Source organism: Ambystoma mexicanum, chromosome 1p (assembly GCF_040938575.1).
Source record: "Ambystoma mexicanum isolate Mex_15411 chromosome 1p, UKY_AmexF1_1, whole genome shotgun sequence".
NCBI classification, from domain to species: domain Eukaryota; kingdom Metazoa; phylum Chordata; class Amphibia; order Caudata; family Ambystomatidae; genus Ambystoma; species Ambystoma mexicanum.
The window spans coordinates 699,359,521-699,381,692 of NC_090921.1; the positions used below are offsets into that span (position 1 = coordinate 699,359,521).

General features: G+C 46.1%; 1 protein-coding gene across 3 annotated transcripts in view; it reads right to left on the reverse strand.

The window, feature by feature from the left end:
• Nucleotides 1–820: 820 nt before the first annotated feature.
• MSTO1 (misato mitochondrial distribution and morphology regulator 1) overlaps nt 821–22,172 on the reverse strand; it is a 1,020,943-nt gene continuing 999,591 nt past the window's right edge. Inside the window, exon 15 of one of the 3 annotated variants that reach the window (XM_069649984.1) lies at nt 821–3,663. In XM_069649984.1, coding sequence (XP_069506085.1) covers nt 3,437–3,663 — 227 coding nt within the window. In that variant the 3' untranslated portion in view covers nt 821–3,436. The remainder of the gene's footprint in view (nt 3,664–22,172) is intronic. The other 2 variants (XM_069649995.1, XM_069649989.1) reach the window with 2 other exon arrangements.

A 22,172-nucleotide genomic window follows, 5' to 3' on the forward strand; every position in this document is an offset into this window, starting at 1 on the left:
AGGCCTTCCTCATCTCAACCTTCTTGCTCCTCCCCTTCCCTTGCTGATGTCACCCTGCTGCTGCGATTGGTGCCTGGTCCCTTACATTGCCTTACAGGGCCAGACCCTCCTCGTCCAGTCTACCTAAACACCCCCTACCAGCACTTGCCCTCGAGCACCTTCACCTGACTAGCCTAATATGGTCCTCCCTGTCCTCGCATTAGCTCACCCTTACTCCTTGTTTTTGCCCCTGGCACTCGGCCTCCTGGGCCCCTCTCAGCACTTGACCACCCCTGGGTGCCCCGGCCTTCTTGAACCTCTCCCCTCCCCCTTTATCCTTATCCCAGCCCTTCCTCCGAACCTGCCCCCTCACACCGCACTTATTGTTAACTGACTTGCATGGACCGAATGTCACAAGGCCTAGTAGGATCATGTATTGTTGTTTCTCCTTTGCCCCCCCCCACCTCCTTCATCTTGTGATGCCTTGAAACACTTGTGTATAGCTTTACAAATGTCCAATAAATAAAATAAAGTACTTGGTAGTGTGGTTAATATTACTCAAAATAAACAGGCTCTAGCATGATTCTTTTTAGCCTCTCCTGAGCTGTCCAGGCTGTCTACAGAAGCAACAAAAACTTTAGGAATCAGATTACAAACAGCCAAATATCACCACCTAACATCATCCAAAGCAACATGCTAAAAGGAAGATATTAAGTAGATCTACAACTCGATCATGACATTGAGTTATCCTGTGAATCATGATGGAAAAGAACTCAACATCTCGACAAATGCAGTTTTTGATGAATAAATTCAGAAGACACATCAAGAATGACAGAAAAACTTTGCCAAATGTATGACAGCTTTAAAGAAGACCGGATTGAATCAAACAGTTGTAGCATGTGAGAATCAATGAAGAACAAGAACCTTCAGATGTGCACACAAAGTTAAGACAAACTTATCAGACACCATAGTGCAGTTGAAGGCAGATCGTTCTTTGTTCATATATTTGTGGATTCCTTCACGAAGTCGAACTGACATTTATCCACAGAAATGCTTCAGTAATTAAGAATTCTCTGCAGTACCTCTTTCAATTTTCAACTTAGATGGTACAATGATTTTAGCTGCAAATAAAAACAAGCTGAGGATACTGAAAGAGGATCATCATACAGAGGTTTCTAACACAATGATAGAGGTCTCTTCATTTGTTACCGAGGACAGATCTGTACCAGAGCAAACATATTCAGCAGCTGTCCTTGACGGCATGGCAGAATTGCAAGCACTGTAGAAAGCGTCATATGTTAAGACATGCCATGACCTTGCAATTGAATTCAACAAGAAAATGGAACCTTATCTGCTCAAGCATGATGAAACTCATTTAGTATTTGATACCTACGCAGAAGAAATTCTCTCAAGGACTCAATACGAAGGTAAAAGAGCAGGAAAAGCAACACCTGTTGAGTACAAAATCACAGATTGTACAAATATTTAATTTTTTCCCATAAGAACCCTTCTATTGCATTCCAAAACTAAAGATGAGTTAACTAGCTTACCGCTCAACTAAAACAATTCAGCATACACACAGGACAAAAAGAAGCCTGGTAGCCAGTTGGAGAAATGAAGCCAAGTCATTATATGGAAATGAAGTTGGAGACACTGAAAGCACACATGAGGTGGCAGAAACGAAAAACAATGGACTCCTGTTATTTATCACCTTGTCATGCTACTACCCTCCACGTTTTTTCACCTGATGCCAATGTTTGGTTCTTTCACCGTTTTTCCCATCTTACAGCATGTTTGTCACAGGAGTTGGAATTAACCTCTTAAGTGCCATTGAGGTTCCCCCCCAGTGCCAATGGGTTTTTTTTAAAATCGCGGTATTCACCGCCCAAACCCGCCAGCATTTCCCCCCTCATTAAGGACTCATTACCAGGTTATGGAGTGGCTAAGAGCTCATCAGCGACACTCCCAGAGCCATCACAATTCAGGTGGGAGAAGGCAGGTAATCAATATTCTCCTACCGTAGGTACGTTTGCATGTGTACCACAATGAGTCAATCATACAGCTATGCATCAAAGGACGGTGTGCTGTGCACAGCAAATGCCAAGCTCAGTCACAAAGTTGCACAGAACTGTGTAACGGTGAAGAGCTCTGTGATAAAGATTTTGTAGATGAAAATGAACTCTAGGACTCAGAAGATGCCCTGTAAAACCTTAATTTCTCTCTTCAAATTTAAATAGCTATTGTAGTTTTAATAAATTGTATACCTTAATGAGAAAGTTGCAAATTATTTCAAACTTTCTAATTTAGTGAGCATACAGTCGAAGGTTTGTGATGAAGTAGCAGTAATTCACAAGGCTCTCTCTCGGAAACAGAAAAAAGATATAAAGTAATTCCTTATATGAATCTTTGTATTCTTTTGATGATGTTTAACAAAAAACCCACTCAGCAAAATTTTCATAGAACCACCATAAAAGCAGCTACAGCTCAAAGACGAAATTAGAATCCATTCAGCAGACATCTTGGATTCATGATATCACACAAGCCCTCTCCACAAACTCAGACAAAACACCTGGTAGTACATTATTGTATGCTTCATTACCAATGCATCCCCAGTAGGCATGCCTTCCCTTCATTCAAAATCCCACAGACTAGGTTATTGTAACAGATGCCCCTCAACTAGCAGCCCAATACTATTATTGCTGCAGAGTCTTAAGTATTTAGATTTTGAAGATTAACAATAGACACAGGGGGGTGGTGGGGGTATGGCCACAAAATTAACCTTTATGTTTTGTACACGTGTCTGATATCTGTGGCTCTTGAGATGTTGGAATACAACTCCCATGACCCCTAACAATTGAGTATGCTGGCTAGGACTGGAAGGAGTTGCAGTCCGAAACATATGGCGGAGCCAAAAGTTGTAAGCCCCTGGTTTACTGGAAAAGCTGCTCTAAAATCATATCACTTGATATCCTTTAAAGGATGCGAGTTAACTGAGGCGGACTATAACATTGTATGCTTATAGGCGGAGTTCAGCCACAGCTTTATTGGTTGTATTTGTGTACTGGGGACTCCTGGAGAAATACGGTAACTGGCACCACTGCTCGTTAATATGGTGCAGATGAAAACAAAAAAAACAAAACAAAAAAAAACTAATCAGGTTTTTTTTTTAAATGGGATATTGGAAGTTGAAAAACAAAATAATAAGATTTGAGAAGTTACAAAAAAATTGTTCCAGACCAGGTTATTCAGATATGGCAGTTATATCACAGGCAGCCAGCTCCATCAATGAATAAGGCGGAAGCTCCTTGGAGTAATAACATTCCAATTGGCTGCTTCTTTGCTATGATGGTAAGCCAACATTTCTGCACTAGATTCCATTATGAGAATTAGTTTCGGTGCATCTTGTAAGCCTCTGGCCTATCGAAGGGTTTTGTCCAATGTATATGGCAACCAGACATCAGTCGCTGTCGTCCTCGGCCAGGTCTATGCTGCCCTTGTAGCATTGTGCAAGGGTCCTCAGCTCTTGCAAAGCCTCATGATACTCTTCTTGCTCCAGTCCGCCTGTGAAGTAACTGTCCCAACGTCGAACATCCAGTTTACTGACTTCATTGCACAGGCCACGCAGTGTACTTTGCATGACAGACGAGGACTGCATGGCGGTCAGGACTGGAATACTCTCCACTACTGAAGGAAGAACACAACAATCATTAGACATCATTAGCCAATAAGGAGAAAGTCCCTGAATGGAGGAAAAGTGAGTAGTTACATAACAGACCGTGTCCATGGGTAAGCCTCAAAGTAGATCACACATTAGCACTCTTCACTAAAATAACACAGAAGTACTCAAAGAACCACTCGTTCCTTGGGCTGAAAAGCATGGCTTCTTCTGTAGAAACAATCTCAAAGCAGAGTTAGCAGCGTCTGAAGACCTGATAAAGTAGAAGCTCATCAGTCGAGAGAAAATCATTTTTTATATGGAGACATTCATCCAGCTATGAGCATGGAGTAAGGGGCGTGGCTTGCAGCCATGGTGTTAAGCAGCTCTTCTCAAGAGCTCCTGCAATAGATATCGATCCCGGCGTGGCAGAGGAGCGTTTTACTAAATAAAATACACCTACCAACGGCGGAACGCAGCGTGAAGCAGGTGAGGTCCGAGGGACAGGCAATTGAGGCAAGCCAGCTGCCTATCCCGATCCTGGATGCCGACGGAGAGCCCTCAAAATGGCAGTCGCGACATAGAGGGAGTCCCACAAGCAAAACCAAGTGCTGGAGCAGTGAAGAACTGGTGTGGAGAGAGGAGCGCAGGTACCCCCCCTGCACCCTGCCAGGGAGCTGAGCTAAGAGGTTGCAGCGGGAGTCGGCAGCAGACACAATGGCATTGCTTGGGAACCCATCTGGAGACTGCGACCGCAGCGCAGGAGCCGTTAGCCTTGCCCTCTTCCCTGCTCTCCGCCTGCAATCACCCCCCAAACACTCCCCCGCGCGGCAGCGGTTGTGGGAACGTGTGTGAGCCCGGCAGATCCAATGAAAAGAGTAGTGGCTGTGGAGGCACCTGCCCAGGAGCGGGCCAACAAGTAGCTGCACCAGTGAAGCGAGCTCCTCGGGGGACCTGGTAGAGAGGTGCAGCCGGAGAGACCAGGATGACGCGGCAGGAGGGCTGCATGCCCCACAATCTGGCAGGTATGGAGGGGACAGGGGAGGACAGCCAACCAAGGACCACTGTGACCCTGGAGGAGGGCCAAGGGGAACCCAAACAACAAAGCCCATAGCACAGCAGCATTAGCGGGCGCACAAGCCAAGGACCAAAGTGGACAGGGCTGCCAGCAACTGAACTATTTGTGAGCCACTGAAGGTGCGCCGCCCCACTGGGAGATCACCATTGCCATGAGAGATAGCCACTTTGGCAGCACTGCGGGCAGGCAGTGGTGGGTCAAGTGAGCAGGAAAACACTGGCTGGGGTTGGCAGAGGCACGGCATGCAGTAGTGCAGAGAGCGTCAAAGAGCAAACGTGAGCCTGAGGCACTGGCTGCTGAGTAGACCACACGCAGAATGGCTGCTCACTAGAAGTAGGCAGTGCCAAGGACCGAAAAGGACGGACAAAGGCAGGGAAAACACGGAAAGGAGCGCCCTACAACAACCAGAAAGAAGCGCTGCTCTCAGATGGTCAGAGAAAGGCCGACAAACAATCATGGAAGCCTACACACAACAAAAAGAGGACAGAAACGCAAGACACCAGGGAAAACTGGCGGAGACGGCCATGGCACAACAGGTGACCATGCAAGAGCTAGGCCCGATTTAGGCGGCCATAGCAGCAGTGAAAACAGCACTAGAATACAAAATTGACGCAGTCATAGTGGACGTAAGGGCACTGGTGGACCACCTGCCACCCGCAGAACGAGTGCAAGAAAAGACAACAAACATAGCTAGTGCTCAGACCTAAGTGGCGGACCTAATAGACAGGGTGGCTCTGGAAAACTGTGCCTAAGACGCAGAGAGGAGAGCCTGCAGAAACAACATAGTAATACTCGGGCTGCCTGAGGGAGAAGAAGGAAGAGACCCTACTGAGCACGTTGAGAATATGCTGCTGCAAGAAGTGAGCCCAGGCATGCTATCTCAGGGATTCACGGTGGAGAGGGCCCCAAGATCACTGGCAAAGAGGCCCCCCGCCGGAAGCATTCCCGAAGCCGATAATAGCCGAAATCGTCAATTATAAGGACAGGGAAAAGGAAGTAATGTGGAAACACGAGAACCCAGGACACTGCAGTAACAACAGGTGTCCTGTAAGAAAAGAAGGCTGTACCGGCAGCGGCTGTCAGACTCCAGTTGATACCTTGGACGCCAGTTTGAAGGTGTCAAGCTGCTGCAAGTTGCCTGATGAAGGAAAGGCAGGAGCGAGGGAAGCAGCGGGCCCGAGCGAGCACACTACCGTTGGGCCAATGTTTGTTACGATTTGTTGGGTTTGTTTTGGAGCAAATCAGGGGTATGGAGGGGAGGGCTAAAACAAAGACAAGAGGGCATTAGGTGTTGCAGTTCTTTGGAGTTACAGCAGAGGGAGGCCAACCAAGTTAAGATGACGGCCGGTGGAGAATGGGAGGTTTATCAGGGACCTGCACTGTGACATGTGGGGAGGAAAGAGATATGATGGACAGCTACGAGAGCAGGGCAATAGGAATGTGATTTCCCTGGGAGCCTACCCTGCATGGGAACCAAAGGCATAGGAATTGTCACCTGGAACGTCAGGGGACTTAACAGTTATATTAAGAGACTACGAGTACACACATACCCAAAAGGATGAGGATACATATAGCGCTATTGCAGGAAATGTACCTTACAGAGGACATTAGCTAAACCAAGCTATATGGTCCTCTTTTTAGGGGCCGTGTGGGTGAGGACTAAACTGTATCACAACAAAACACAATCCCACAGCAACGGCTTCCTCCCACTCAGGCTATGAGTTTGACTGTAGCATCTGCCCGCTATACATACAAGCTGCCCATTCAATATATAAGCAGACACACAAGGGCTTTCAAAAAATAACACATTTTAATGTCTATCACAGTCATAAAAAAGGTCAAAAAAACACCAGTGATGCATCTAAAAAGAACTCTACAGGTTCACAGAAAAATACACCAATTCATTAAGTGTGTATCTGAACATCACCCATTAGGTTTGTACAATCAAACATAATATGTGGACACACTTTCGTTGTATATTCTTATTACAATATTCTCTTCTTTGGGAAAACCAACGTGCCAACACTGTGTTTCTAGAATCTATACATTTCACAAGAATACAATCAAGTTAATTTCCTTTGTATTTCTTCACATATTCTGTCTTTAGGACACTGTTTCTTTATCACGTAGTCACATTTGAAACGTGTTGCATACCAGGGGCACCCTTGTTCTCCCAAAAATAGATCTAAAAAGATTTAAAACAAGACAGACATCTATATCGGATATCATGTGTGGTATCATGTAATGCATAACAAGAAAGAACTACTACATACATAATCTCTTTTTACTTATTAGCCGGTGGGACAATTTTCACTCGAGCCCTGATCATCCCTAGATCTGGGCAGTAACCAACCCCGAAACATGAGTTGTGTGCTTCATCTGTAGTTTTATCAACATGCATATCTATTAGATCTATTTTTGGGATCAAGCCTATGGAGCCTCTCCTCTTCCTTACCAGGATGTGGAGGAGGATAAAACGCGGAAGAACAACCTTCTGGCCTAAATGAAATTCCGACACCACCTTCGGAAGAAAAGAAGGACGAACTCTAAGGACAACCCTGTCCTTATGAAACACATTGAAGGGTGGCTTAACTGAAAGTGCCTGTAACTCACTCACTCTGCGATCGGAAGTGACAACAACCAAAAATACAGTTTTAAGAGTTAAAAGTCTCAAAGGGCACAAATGCAAAGGCTCAAACGGAGCACCCATCAGAAACTTGAGAACAAGGTTCAAATCCCAACCGGGCACCTGGAAAGGTGACGGAGGGGACACATTAGTGAGCCCTTTCAGAAACTGAGAAATTAAAGGAATTTTAAAATAGGAACACTCTTCAGACGTGCGCTTAAATATGGACAGCGGCGCCAGGTAACGTTTAACGGTACCCACTTGCAAGCCCCTGTGGGCCAAAGAAAGCAAAGAAGACAGAACCATGGGAATGTCACATACAAAAGGATCCACATTCATAACCCTGCACCAGTCGCAGAATTTACGCCAACGGTACAGGGACTTTGTTGCTGGCTGTCTGGCTGAGAGCAGCACCTCCATCACGTCTTCAGGGGAGGTCCCAATCCTTATACCTCAACCTTTCAGAAACCAAGCGTGAAGGTTGAGGGATCTGACCTCTGGATGGAGAACCTGGCCTCCCTCCCGTGAGAGCAGATCGTCTCGGTAGGGAAGACGACGTGGAGGGCAGATGGACAAGTCGAGAAGGTCCGGGTACCACGTCCTCCGGGCCCACGCCGGAGCAATGAGGATCATCCAGGAACCGAACCTCCGTAGTACTTGTGGGATGACAGGCACTGGAGGAAACGCGTACAGCACTGGGAATGACCACTCCACCACGAACGCGTCTCCTAAGGCTCCTTTTGGAGGAAATTCCCACGAGCAGAACCTCTCGCACTTCCGGTTGACACTGGAGGCGAAGAGATCCACTTGAGGGGTCCCCCAAAGGGCGAAGATCTCCAGGAGAATCTCCTGAGCCAACTCCCACTCGTGAGAGATCGCGCTCTGCCTGCTCAGAGCGTCCGCCGTCTCGTTTTCGTCTCCGGACAGATGAACTGCCGAGATCGAAACTTCCTGCTGGATTGCCCAGAACCAGAGCTGCATTGCCTCCCTGCACAGAGGAAGTGACCCTGCCACCCCCCCCCTTTTTGTTGAGGTAGTGCATGGGCACCGTGTTGTTCGTCAGGATCAGGACATTCTTCCCTCGCACCGTCGACAGAGAAGCCTTCAGGGCTAGCCTGACAGCCCTCAGCTCCAACAGATTGATATGGAGTCTGGACTCCGACGGAGACCAACGACCGCTGACTCAACTCGTTGGCATGAGCTCCCCATCCCGTGAGGGATGCGTCTGTCACGATCGTCACCTCCGGCCAGGGTAGCCAAAATGGAGCCCCCTTCATCAGATTGTTTTCGACAGCCCACCACAGAAGGTCCTGGGCAACCGAGGACGGCACCTGAACAGGGTCCGACATCCTGCCGGAGGACTGAGACCACTGGAGCTTGAGGGCCCATTGCAAAGATCTCATCCGTAACCTGGCCTCCGGCACCAGAAGAATGCAGGATGCCATGAAGCCGAGCAATCTCAAGAACTCGAACAATGGGAGACTCTGGGCAAGCTGAAACTTGTGCACCATCTGCTGAATGTGATGAGCCCTTACCTGGGGAGGAAAACACTGCCCTAGGGACGTGTCGAGCACAGCTCCAATGTACTGGAGCCTCTGAGTTGGCATCAAATGGGACTTCTTTAAGTTGAGGGAGAAGCCCAGCTTGTGGAGGGAGTGGCAGGTGACTGACAAGATGATCCAGGACTTGCTCGGGAGAGCGCGCCCTTGTCAACCAATCGTCCAGGTAGGGGTAGACGTGAATTCCCCCCTTTCCTGAGGTGCGCTGCCACCACTACCATGAGCTTGGTGAAGAACCTCGGGCGGAGGTCAATCTGAACGGTCAATCCGAACGGCAGGACCCGAATCTAAGTGCAAGTCACCAACCGCGAACCTCAGGTACTTCTTGTGCTTTGGAAGGTGGTCGGTCAAAATATCGAAAAAATAATCTCGAATGACAAAAAGGTCGAAAAAAAATCTCGAAAAAAAGTCGAATATTTCTTTTTTTTAATTATATATTTATTTTGGGGTCCGGGATTAAAAAAAAAGGTAAAAAAAAACAAAACAAAAAAAAGGGGGGTTGGGGGGAACCCCCCCATTTCGAATAAAAAACGTCATAAAAAAAAAAAAAAAAAAAAAATTGACTTTTTTTTTCGGCCTTTTTTTTCGAGATTCTTTTTTTGTTGAGATTTGTAAATTCGGTATTATGACCATAAACCGCTTTGGATGTATCGGCACATGAAAATAAGCGCCCTTGAGGTCGAGAGACACCAACCAGTCCTGAAGTTGAAGGGCCTGGAGGACTTGAGAGACAGTAACCATCTTGAACTTGTCTTTCCTGAGGAGTTTGTTCAAACCGCGCAAGTCCATGATGGGTCTCAATCCCCCGTCTTTCTTGGAAATCAAAAAATAAGGGGAATACCATCCCTTGTTCCTCTCCGCTACAGGCACAAGTTCTATGGAGCCTTTCTCCAGCAGGGATAGAATTTCCTGCGCAAGGAGCGGATCCGGACTCTTCAAAGAGAGATTCCCCGGTGGATTGTCTTGAGGCCCCTGCCGGAAAGGAAGACAGTAGCAGTGGGTTATGATCTCCAGAACCCACACATCTGAAGAAATGGCGCGCCACTCTGCAAGATGCTGTGCCAGCCTTCCCCCAACCGGCGAACCATGGGACATGGCCACATGACTGAGCTGAAGCGGCTGCGGCGTTGCCTGAGGGCAATGAGGCAACAGCCCGAGCGGCCTTGGCACCTCAAATACCATGATTTCCACCTCTGGCAGACCTACGGTGGCCCCTTTGACTAGCAGCTCCTTTTGCTTTACCAAAGGATGAATAATAACGAAAGGAACCTCCCCTCCAATGCTGTCCCCTAGGACGAAAAGGCAGAGGTTGGCGAACTGCAGCGTTCCCTGTGACTGCGCTGCAGCTTTTGAGGTCTGCTCTCGTCAGCCTTGCTGCCAAAAAGATGGACACCATCAAAGGGCATGCTGAGGAGCAGGGAGTGCACATCAGGAACAAACCCCGACTTGCACAACCACGCAAGCCTGAGTATCACTGTGCTCGCCGCCATGGACCGGCTGACGCAATCTGTCATGTCCAGACCCGACTGAACGGCCTCACACATGGCATCCATGGCATCCTTGCCATCCTGGACCATAGCAAGAAAACCATCCCGTTGGTCGCCTTCGGGAATATGTTCAGCCGCTAAGGCAATACAGTTCCACAGAGTGTGCTTGAAACGAGACAAGGCACATACAGAGTTGACTGCCTGAAGCGCCATACCCCGTGAAGAAAACCCTTTCTTCGCCCAGTCCTCAAAACGCTTGTCGTCCCTATCATGAGGGATGGTAGGATACGATGCCTGCTTTGCCGGGGCTGTAGCCGCCTGCACCACCAAACTCTCCAGAGTGGGGTGCTTGGACAAGTAGCAGGGGTCGCTACTGGCTGGGCGGTATTTTCGCGGCAAAGACTTGCCCACTGCCGGGAGACTCTCCGTAGCAGTCCAAGCCGCTGCCACCCTTCTTTGCAGAGCCATATGGAATGGCAGTACCGGGTCAGTGGGTGGACCTTGATCGAGGATATCCGTAAGGACATCCTGCACAAAATCAACTGGGGGCGCCGACCACCCCAAGAAGTCGTTGACCCTCGACATAAGGCACCGGTACGATGACTCGGCATAGGTGCCAGACTCAGGCCTACAGAACTCCACCTACAGAGACCAGAAAGAATCTCAACTGGTACCGTGTCCGGAACCAACCCATCTTCAGAACCCTCATCCACCTTGGAAATATAATCCATAGGCTGGAAAGTGGGCATTGAATAGTGGAGAAATACATGATTTGCCTTGGCCAGAGCCTTTCCGGGGGGTTCCCCTGTGCCATGGGGTACCTCCGACACCACAGCCTCGAAAGGCGTTGAGGGCGTCGATCGAAACGGCGTTGACGTCGAGTGAATCGGCATCGATGTCGAGCGCGGCACCGACAACCTCGGCGGCTTCCACACAGGCCTCGTGGGAGGAGCCCCGAGTGTGTCCTTCGACAGCCTTGGCGCTGATGGTGTCGACGACTTCCTCAGAGGCAGAGCCTTGAGAGAGTCCGTCGACGACCTCGGCACCACCGGCGCCAACGTCTTCTTCGAAGACTTCACAGGTGCACACGGCTTGAGCGTGTCGAGGACCGGGACCTGGAATGGGCATGACTGGAACGATTCCGCTTGTCCGAGCGGGACCTCCCCCGCGAATCGTGCCGACCACCCAAGCCCGAAGGCGTACGAGTGGTGTCTCCAGTACGGTCACGACTGACCCCTCTCGGAGGCACGGACGGACCGGAGCCCTGTGATTCAAGAATCGCCAACATTGTCTTCCCGAAGGAAGCCCACGCCTATGGAGAGGCTAGCTTGGGGGGATAAGAAACCCGCCGACGGGCAGAGTCCTCAGAAGAGGACGGGGAAGGCGACCGATGACGGCGCTTCTGGGAGGGCCTCAAAGAGGCAGAGGAGTGGCAGGACCCACTCTGGGACCGAGACCCCCTAGACTTATGACTACGATGCGGAGAGTCGCCCCTCGAATCGTCCGTCGAAAGCCCAGTGAATCTCGCCTTCCAGGGCTTGGACACCTTACCGACCGACAGCTTCTTCTTACGTTCCCGCAAGGCCTTGGACGTAAGCGACTGGCAGTCGACACAATCATCCGTCTGGTGGGCCTCCCCGAGGCACCAGAGGCAGGCGTCGTGCGAGTCTGTCACCGACATCTTGGACCCGCAGTCCCCACACTTCTTGAAGCCCGGACGCGGGGTGGGAGAACAGGTTGACATCTTCACAAAGAATATACTTGACAATACGAACCGGTTTGAAGAACCGAGAAAGAACAGAAACTCCAAAGAGTCGAGGCATGCCGAGATCTCCGAAGAGAACATGTTCGTGGAAAAAATGGAACTGAGGCTACGGGCGTCGTGCGTCCTACTTATAACATCCGGTAACGTCGGCCGTCGGAGGTCCTCGAGGGCGGCGTATTGACGCACGACGCAGACGCCGAAAGATATTCCGAAGCAGCACAGCTGTGGTGATTACTGTCATAGATATGGAATATGTCGGAGGACCCAATCCCCTCGAAATATGCTTAATAAATACATATGCCCGAACCATGATGCGACTACATTCTTCAAGTTCTTATGCACCAGACGAACCACATACAGGGTGGCAACCTGTGTGTGGGGAGGAGAATTAAATTGTAACCTCAACACCAGACTAGATAGGTTGGACGAGAAGCACAAGAAACCTGCACGGTCGGGCAAAATATTGGGTGCCCTCCTGAGTGACCTACAGCTAGCAGACATTTGGAGAGAGAGAGACACAGGGATACTCGCACTACTCAGAACCACACGGAACACACACTAGAATGGACTATATCTTTACAGGAATTGAAACCCTGGCTGGGTTTGGGGGGACTGAATACAAGGCTAGGGTTCTCTTGGACCATGCCCCGTTGATAGCATATTGGCAGGCAGACATCCTGAAGCCCTGATACCAACCTGGAGACTAAGGGCTGAAGCCCTGTATGAGGATTTCTTCAAAAACCACTTTGGAGACACAATAACAGAATGCTTTGACACCTTCAGGGCTGAAGCCCGCCAAAGGCAAAACAAACAAAGGGCTCAAAGAAAACCCAAGACCGACCTCATAAACAGAAAATGGCAAAAAAAGAAGACCGGGGCCATTTTGACCAATTGGTCACCCATTGGTACTATTCTGCAGCTGAGGATTCAGCCTGCGGTAGAAAAGCACAATGGTAGGAAAATTAAACCACTGCCACCAGCCATTTAAAGTAGGGAGTGTAACATAAAAATGTTACATGAGAGAGTAGGATAAGGGGCTACTAGGTAACCCCCCCACCCATCAGTCCAAATTTCTCTTTACTATTCTTGGGAACTGTAGTTCACACAAGAAAAGGTAGTTAAACCTTATGGGAAATCTAAAAGGATTTCTCTGCGACACTGCACTGAAGATGCTGTGTGTCACCATACAAAAAGCTGGTGCCTATGGAGTTTGTCAGACTCCAAAAACTGTGAAAACACAAAAATCCAAGTCAGGTAAAAACACATGAGACAATGAGAAAAAGGTCTCACTCATTCCAGAATTCAAATTAAAAAACCTTAAGTACAGCAATAGAGCTGGGGGTCTCTAAGGTGGGAGGAATTTAGCACTAAAAATTAAAATTCTTCCTAACAGCACGTTTCCATTTTGTCTTTTTGGTAACTTTTTAACATTGCACACAGCATCTTATAATGCAGTGCAATGGGGCTACTTTGTATCACCATAGTCTTTTACACCTGGGATTTGTAGATGTGCCTAAAGACAAGATGGCGCAGAAATTATATTTTTACAATCATTTTGTTATTTCTAGTGTGTACATTTGCGTTTACCGCATGTGGCTAGTGCCCTAAAATGGCCATGCCAAAAGATTTGTGCTTTTTCTTTGGTCATATTGTTGTTTGGTCAGGAAGTCCCATATAAGGTCATGCACTTCCCTGGGAAAGCCCCAGCTTTTGCGGGCTAGTGATGCCTTTGCATGTGTGTGTGGCTCAGTAAGGGGGTGGGACTGTCTGATCCCATCCCACATCCATGGTGCCTGAAAGTCTGGGTGAGGGACACGAGTGAAACCAACAGTGGTCCCCGATTGGACCACTCCTGGCTGTTTGAATGGTGCAGATCCTTAGCAATGGTGGACTTGGACTTGCTCCCATCCAGGATTTTAGATAAGAAGAGGAGTCAAAGCAGTAAGTATACGCAAAGCATTTGTCTACCCCTGCTTCCATAGGATAACATCGAGAACAAGTCTCTTTGTATCCTCCCATTTCACTGCTTTCTGGTTGTTGTACCTGGGCAGTGAACCCTGAAAAAAAAGAAAACATCTTTACTTACCAGTAACTTTCTTGCATCTCTTCTCTTGAACATTTCACCTTTACTTTACCTGCATCAGATACATTCTGGGGAGGAGTACTGTGACTCTTGGGCACAAGGCCCCAATCGTTATAAGGATTGGACATCTGAAGCTAGGGCAAATTTCTTGTGACTTGGTTCCACCTTACTGCATAACTTAACTTATTTTATTAATTTAAAACATGGAATGCTTTTTAGAACCTATGGTGACTGTATATGTGTTAATTATTGAGTGTTGTTCGATATGAGCACCTGCTTATTATTTTTAGTGTGTGTTTTGGGCCTAGAATAAATATAGTATTTGTGTACATTCCTGTCTGAATTGTGTGCTTCACTGTGTGGACCCATTGTGGACCCCTGACCCCACTCGCACTCTACTGAGAAGCCTTGACTGCTCTCAGTTGATAGCTTGATTGGGTTTTGGCTAACCTCTCAGAGTTCCCCTGTTCATTAAGACAAGGGTGGCCTCCTAAAATCTGGCCACCAGGCCAGATTCTAGAAAACCATCTCAACAGTCGTAATGAGTAAGGGCGACTAAAGACAGTCACTATATTGACAAATTACTGTTTTCTTACCAGTAAATGCAGCTCTCCAATCGTCTATAGATTTGTATTCTTGTTCAATAATCTCGAATGACAGACTGGGAATACTTGGTAAAAGAAGCTTACATGTACATAATAATAGACCATTAAGCAAAGTGGCAGAAAAAGCTTTTTTTTTCTAAAGTGAAGAAGCCTTTTATGCCACCAGATTATGCCCTGATGTCACACATACCAATGAGATGATTCAGAGGTATACCGTGTACAACAAGACACGTATTAACAATTGACTTTACGTTGTGATGAATGGGCAAGGCTAAAATGGATTACGTATGGATAATGCTGCTTAACTGATTGACTTCTATTACCTGTTTTTCTTCACATTCTCTCCTACCCACTCAATATTCTATGTCTTTCTCTTTTTCTAACTCTGATCAGTACAGTTTTCAGTTCTGATCTTCACCCTCCCTCCCTCCCTACCTACTGTAACAAAACATGTTGCCTGGCTCAGGGGGCAAGAGGTGGGGTGACCATTGGGGCTGGGTACTGCCACCCGCTAGGTGAAGGACAAAGTGGCAATGAGAGGAGGATGCCCTTGTCTGTGCCATCATTCCATAGTTGCAAGGTATTGACTTGTCACTGGGCATCAACAACAAGTTCTGTCCCTTTTAGGGACTTCAAGTCATGGCAGCCCAGAAATAATGAGCATGAAGGCTTCAGGCCAGCAGGCAATGCAACTTGCAGGGAGACAGCATACATACTGAAGCTCATCAGGCTGGCGTTTCACAACCACCATCCGCAGGAAAACATACATATGAGTGCCAGGAGTTGCAAATCAGGAGCAATCATGAAGCACACAGCTCTGCTCTATGTGGCTGACCGCATGTATTTGCAAAAAACTAACATAAGGTTATGCTGAAAGCCGATATCTGCTGGGCCTAGGGAAGAGTCAGTACCCTGGTCAGAAGACAGTTTAGGAGGTTAAACAAAAATAATTAACTTGCTAAGCGATTTTCCCCACTCACTTTGGAACTGTCGGAGAGGGACGGTCAGAGCACATAGGGGTGACCTTATGAAAGGGTGGGAAAGCTGCAGGGAGAGCTTGGAGGAATTAGAAGTTTGGAGATGGAATGCATTTGAAGCGAGCGGAGCGGACAGAAGTCCAGGCCTTATGCGAAGAACAGAGTTCTCCAATGTGTACGGTACTTAACCAGAATTTGACTACTTAGGGGTAGTTGGTCACAGTTGTCCCACAGGAAGGAATGAGGCTTGGGGCGGTAGATAGTTCTAGAGGCACGATAGAAAGTTAGTATGATGCCAGGTTTCCTTTGTGGATAAAAGGCAGTGTAGAAGAGGAGTCAAGTACCCCACCAAAAGCTCTGCCCCATGCTGCCTATTTGTTGGGAGCCAAAACTTGCAACACATGCAGTACCAGTAAGGATGCCTGTACCACACAAAATCATGCAAACAAGGTATCCATTAAGAAAACCTTATATGCATTCACAAAGAAATAATTTTTGTGCAAAGTCCCAGAAGAAGTGTGAAAATTAGTGAAAGAGAAGACTGGTGACGTCATACGGATCAGATGACGCACCTGGAAAAGATGCACGAGGCAGAAGAGCAGACGTTCTATAAACTCTGAAGAGGAGATGGTAAAGTTGAGCAACATTTCGGGTTCGAGATGAAGATGCTCATGCTATAGAAAGGCTGGAGAACATGTAAATCAGTTTACATTTGTACTGACGCAGTAACGCAAGTAGACAAAGTAATCGTAAGGCTGGCTACGTAGTGAATAGTTTGCGGCGATGCGCCAATGTACAATACATACAAATGTATAGAACCTGGATATTCCACAATACACTTTAAGCAAGGCTGAAACCCCGTGATTGGAAAGAGTTTTCAGTGTGGTGTAACTGGAAAAATACTGATGGAGGAAGAGAAATTCAAGAAAGGCTTGGCTGGCCCCGCACCAAGACAAGGCCACCGTGAGCCTGGTTGTCCATCCAGTAGTTAAATGAACTTGAGAAAGAAACAAACTTCTGTTTGAAAAGGAATGGAAAGACACTGAAGGCGCCAGAAGTTCATCATTTAATACAATTAAATGCTGCAAAAGACTTGAAAATGCGGTCTCTCAGTCAAATGGTCAGATCAAAATAGACATTGGGTCGAGCTACACCGAAACCAAGAAGATACTCCCTTTATTTCTCAGGCACAGAGAGCTTCTAAGGCCAAGTTCTCTAATTGACTCGCAGTGTGCAAGAGTGATGATAGATGTGAGGCTAATTGGAAGGGGAGGCATGATCACGCCGACCTTTCATGCACCTGTTATGGTAGCCTGCGTGCTGCCAGCGTGTGGAATATTCCAGAAGGGTACAAAGGTGCCAAACCAATGGTAGGGGGCGATGTATCAAAGAGCCCTATAGTTTGTATAACAAATGAAGTGTCTAGTATTAGTATGACATGAAAGATGATTTGCACTTGGAATGGGCTTAGTTGCCCACCTGACAGTAGAAACCCAATCACAACCCCCCGTCAGTATGGAACATATACTTAGATGATCCCTGTAATCCTATCACATCCCCAAGTAGGTTTTTGTAGTTTGCCACATAGGATGACATCACTTATGATGAGTTTTTGCTATAAAAGTTGTGTTTTTTTATGATATCCGCTGAGAGAAATCGAGCGAACGTCCGTTTATGTCCGTTGTAACTCCCTGTTTTAGACAATTGAAAATAAAACAGCACCCAGTTTTGCCAACTTCCTGAGTGTGTTTGATTATTGATGTTTGAGTAATTTCTGCATTCCCATCTATCTCAAAGTATTGCTACTGCATCTTAAAGGGCCCGAGGTGACCAGGTTCAGCTGCTACTTATCACCACCACCAAAAGCTAGGCCCCGGTAGCTGCAACTAATGACTGTACACCCCTTAGAAGGAATGGGCAACAGAAAGGCATCAAAAAAGGTACATCACTCGGCCCCTTGAACTGCAATAATGAAAGACAATAACCCTAGGTAAATGGGGACCTTTGAGGGCAACTGGAGACGCTAGATTTAGACAACAGAGTGGACTTTGGATGACAACTAAGACAGCTCGATCCAGTGATTTTGGTTTCCAGTCTCAGTCGCCAAACTTTCCGAAATGGATCAACACCATGCTTGACTGACTTGACTGTAGCTGAAGGAAGAGCCCTCTGATGACTTCCACGATGCGGGAAGACCCTTGGAAACATCATGATTTATAATTAGTTGAAGTGACTCCACAAAGCAATCTGGCAAAAAGAAGAGCCACAGGATTCAGGACCACCTTCTTGGCAGAGGGCAGCAGAGAAGCAAAGTTCCAGGCTGGCTCATAATGAGGATGTACTGCAAGATTCACAGCACCACAGTGCATGAGCTACCAGAAACAGGAGAAGTCTTCACTTCAGATGCAGTGCTCCAGATACAGGCCTACAACCCCTCAGAGCTCCAGGAGGAGGACATTGGCGATAAGGGACTCTGAACTAATTAGGCCCACCAGTTCAATGCAGTGCGGCACTGTGTAAGGTGTCGCCTGCCGAGTGAAGGGCAGAGCTCCAACTTGCATGCAGACCGAGTGCCCCTACATAGTATTTGCAAACTACTTTTCAGCGAATAGGGAATGATTTATTTCCAATACTATTAATTGAATGGAAATTCTGTATGAGTATGCTTTGTTTTTTACTTAACATACCCTATACATTCACAAACCTTCGATAATGCTTTTAAATTACGGTGTGTGGTTACAACATGGCACTTGTTAGATCCCTTTAGGGATGTACTTAATCCTTTATGTTATTTAGTGGAACTTAGTTTTTTGAGGATCTATGGCTCCAGAGCTACAGATAAGATTTGGAAGTGGGAGTATTTTACTCCATATTTCTTAAAGCTGGGTGTAACATAATTTTTTAGGGAGAAAAAACGAAAGTCCAATTCCCAACGAGAGTACTTTATAAGCGAGTAACTATGTTTTAGTTGAAAAACAGAAATGTTTCTGTAATATTGATTTCTTTTCACCTACTTATTCATGCACATCAAAAGACACAGGTTTACTTTTTCCAATCAGGCAGTTAAAATAGTAGTTTCTTCCTGTGGTACTACATGCACTACTGGTCCAAACATATCCATGGAGCTGTGGGGGAGAAAGCAGGGGCGCAAGATCTACATTACTTTTTCCTATTTTTTTGTTGGGAGTATTTGTACTCCCTGTTTTCCTTTTTTGGGAGTATTCGCCAATTTTTAGGACGTAAAAGTGGTCGATGCACCCCTTATCTGCAGGGCTGTATGAATCTGTACACAGAATGTGGCAGGCATGTGAATTACTTTGGAAATGGGACCCCTTGCAGGCACAATTAGATTATGGTGTACATGATTATAAATAGGCTGTCGTAGGAATCAATTAATTCTAGTTACTGCATGGAGACTGATGGTCCTTTAAACATGCTATTTTACGGCAAATAGGGAATTATTTATTTTCAACATTCTTAATTGAATGGTAATTCCGTAGGAGGAGGTTTTTAATTGAACATACCCTATATATTCACATACTTTTGGTAATGCATTATAATTATGGTGTGTGGTTACAACATGGCACTGGTTAGATCCCTTTAGGGAAGTATGTGATCAACAGTTGTCCTTTTTTAGGTTGTTTAGCTGAATCTGATCAGCTGCGAACATGATGTAACACGCTTCACGTGATAACATTATAACTAGTAGCGGTCCATTTAAGAGACCGAGATTTACTGCGGAATCACTTTCAACTCACATTTGTTTGAGTTTATCGAGCAGAATGACACAACGGTTTCATCTACAGTGAAATATACTGGGTGAGCATCTTCAAAGTAGGGTTATACTGTCTGATAATAACAGAGAATGTTATAATTTGTGCTTGCTTTTCGTTTTTTTCACACTTTAGTGTGTTGACCAGTGAACTGTTGATCCGGTATCCCTTGCCTTTTTTTCATGTTGCGCACACAGTGGGTGTGAAATTCATGTCTTATATTGTAATAACACCGATGTGATGTCCTTTTTATATCCTTTCAATCTGATAGTGTTTCACGCTGGTGAATTTGTTAATTTCTGGAATATTACTCAGTTACAAATTGCTTTCTTTGTATAAGGATTTGGTGTTACATGGTTTGAATAAACACTTTGTGGGGTGTTCGTATATGGTCTATGTCATTTTTAGAAAAGCCAGGGGACATTTTGATGCATGTTGATACATAATGGGGAGTAATTGGTTACTAAGAGTCTTGCATTCTGCATAGGGGTGCATAACGGTGTCTTGAGGTTAAATGTCACTCGACCTAATATTAGAGTTACTTATTGGAGAACATAACTCAGGAAGTGTATTGGAGCGATTTCTATTGTAAAATACACTGATTATTTCTTAATAACACAACACAAATTATTATTTTCATGTCCTTTTAACCTCTCATGAGGAGATTCTGAAATTATTATTTTTGAATGATGTTGCAGATAATCCATAAAGAACGGAGTACTCTCCCAAAATGCCTAGGGTCCATGATACCCTAAACTTAAAAAGAAAATGTTTGAAGACATACAAATTGGGGAATAATGTGTCTCTATGAAGAAACTTGGTTTTCATTAATGTATTGAACTTTAATTTTGAAACATTGCCTGTTTTCTCTGGACAAAGGTGTGCAGGGAAAGGGAGACTCTCTGTCTTTGGAGACTTATTAAATCGTCTGATATATTCTTTTCCACGTGTCAGGACAGGTGTTCACCCCCCAGTAACCAAACATCTAAATATATTCTAGAAGAAGGCTTTTAAAGAAGTTGAGTTAGGAGTGCACTGAATTGTCCTTTGTTGACACAGACTCCGGTAGACAGTGGTAAGAATGGAAAAAATGTAAAGGGGATCCCACAACGGCCGGGGTGGAGGCAGAGTTTAGAGGAGGGGGCGAAATTCCAAGGGGGCAGAGCTGGAAGTTGAACTCCGCTCAAAGGAAATATTCAAAATAATAGTTCAAAATGTGTGTAATTTCTTTCATGCTGCTTCTTTCCAAACCCCACACTGTACATCAATTCTAATCACTTCCAAGGCAGTGGTGCACCCAGAATACTGTTGGTAATGCAGTGATTATTAGTACATTAAGGGGCTACAGTAGGATGCTACCAGGGTAGCTCAGCAGGTTGAGAGACCGTTGCTGAGATGTTGTATATTAAAAACTGGTTGACTTTTTGCACCCATGAACCCAAAGTTTAATTTCCTAACAACTGCTGTCAGCACAACAGAAACATTCTTTTATGATTAAAGCAGTTTGACAAGCATAGAACAGCTTTACAAATATAACCTGTGATAGAACACATAGGAAAGGGCACAAAAATGACAGGGTATTTGTGTGGTAGTATGACAAAAAAAAAGAAACACTTAAAAGAAAACAAATGAATGCAAGTTTAAGCAGCATTTTTGAGTTTGGAAATGACTTCTTTTTTTTTTCTTTGAAAGTGTAAGATGCACATTTGGAAAACAACAGTGTGCTCAGCATGTAGAAAGCCTGATTTTAACAGTGAGGGCCCCCGCCCCAGTGATAGTTATGGGACATTGATTTCCATGTGTCCCTTTCAGGCCAGAGGAAAACAAACAGGCTGAGCAAATAAAGCCTGCAAACGGGCGAATGACGGCTGGGGAAAATCAACAAGCCCCCAGCTACCCTCACCGAAGCTTGGGGCTCGGTAAAGCCTTTTCGGGCCTCAGACAGTCCGAGATCCGGGGAAACATCTGATGCTGGATCTCGGACCTGGCAAGACCCAGCCCAATGACCAGCGCTGCCGGTGGACAACAATTGCTTGCATCATTGCTGGAGCCAGGGCTCTTCATCGTGGGGTGGCGGCATGGAGGACGTCGGGGACACCGCAAAAGAGGAAGATGCAGGCACCAGAATAAAGCAAATCTGCTTCAGTACTTAAACAGCTTCCAAGAGAAGTTTATGCAGTCCTTTCAAGATAAATTTGGCTCTCTTAAAGATGACCTCCAGAAATCCATCAGGGAAATTAAGAGCGACTTGACTCAACTGGGACAAAGAACGGATGTAAATCAAAGGGCTATTCAGGATGTCATTGAGGATGCCAGGTGTTAGGTTACATTTGTAATTATAATTCCCAAATCATCTTCAAATGCGAGTCCCGCAGCACTTTTTGCTGGACATGTGGATTCTTTTTCTGTCTTAAAAAAACTCAGCATTACTGCAGACTTATCTCACTCAAAAATCTCACACAACCATCTCTCGCACAACAACCCGCATGCACTTCACAGCAACACCAACAACACACGAGGACTGACATTGATCCAATACTCGCACCGAAGCTCAGCACCTGGTGTATACAGAGTTGAAGCTGCCA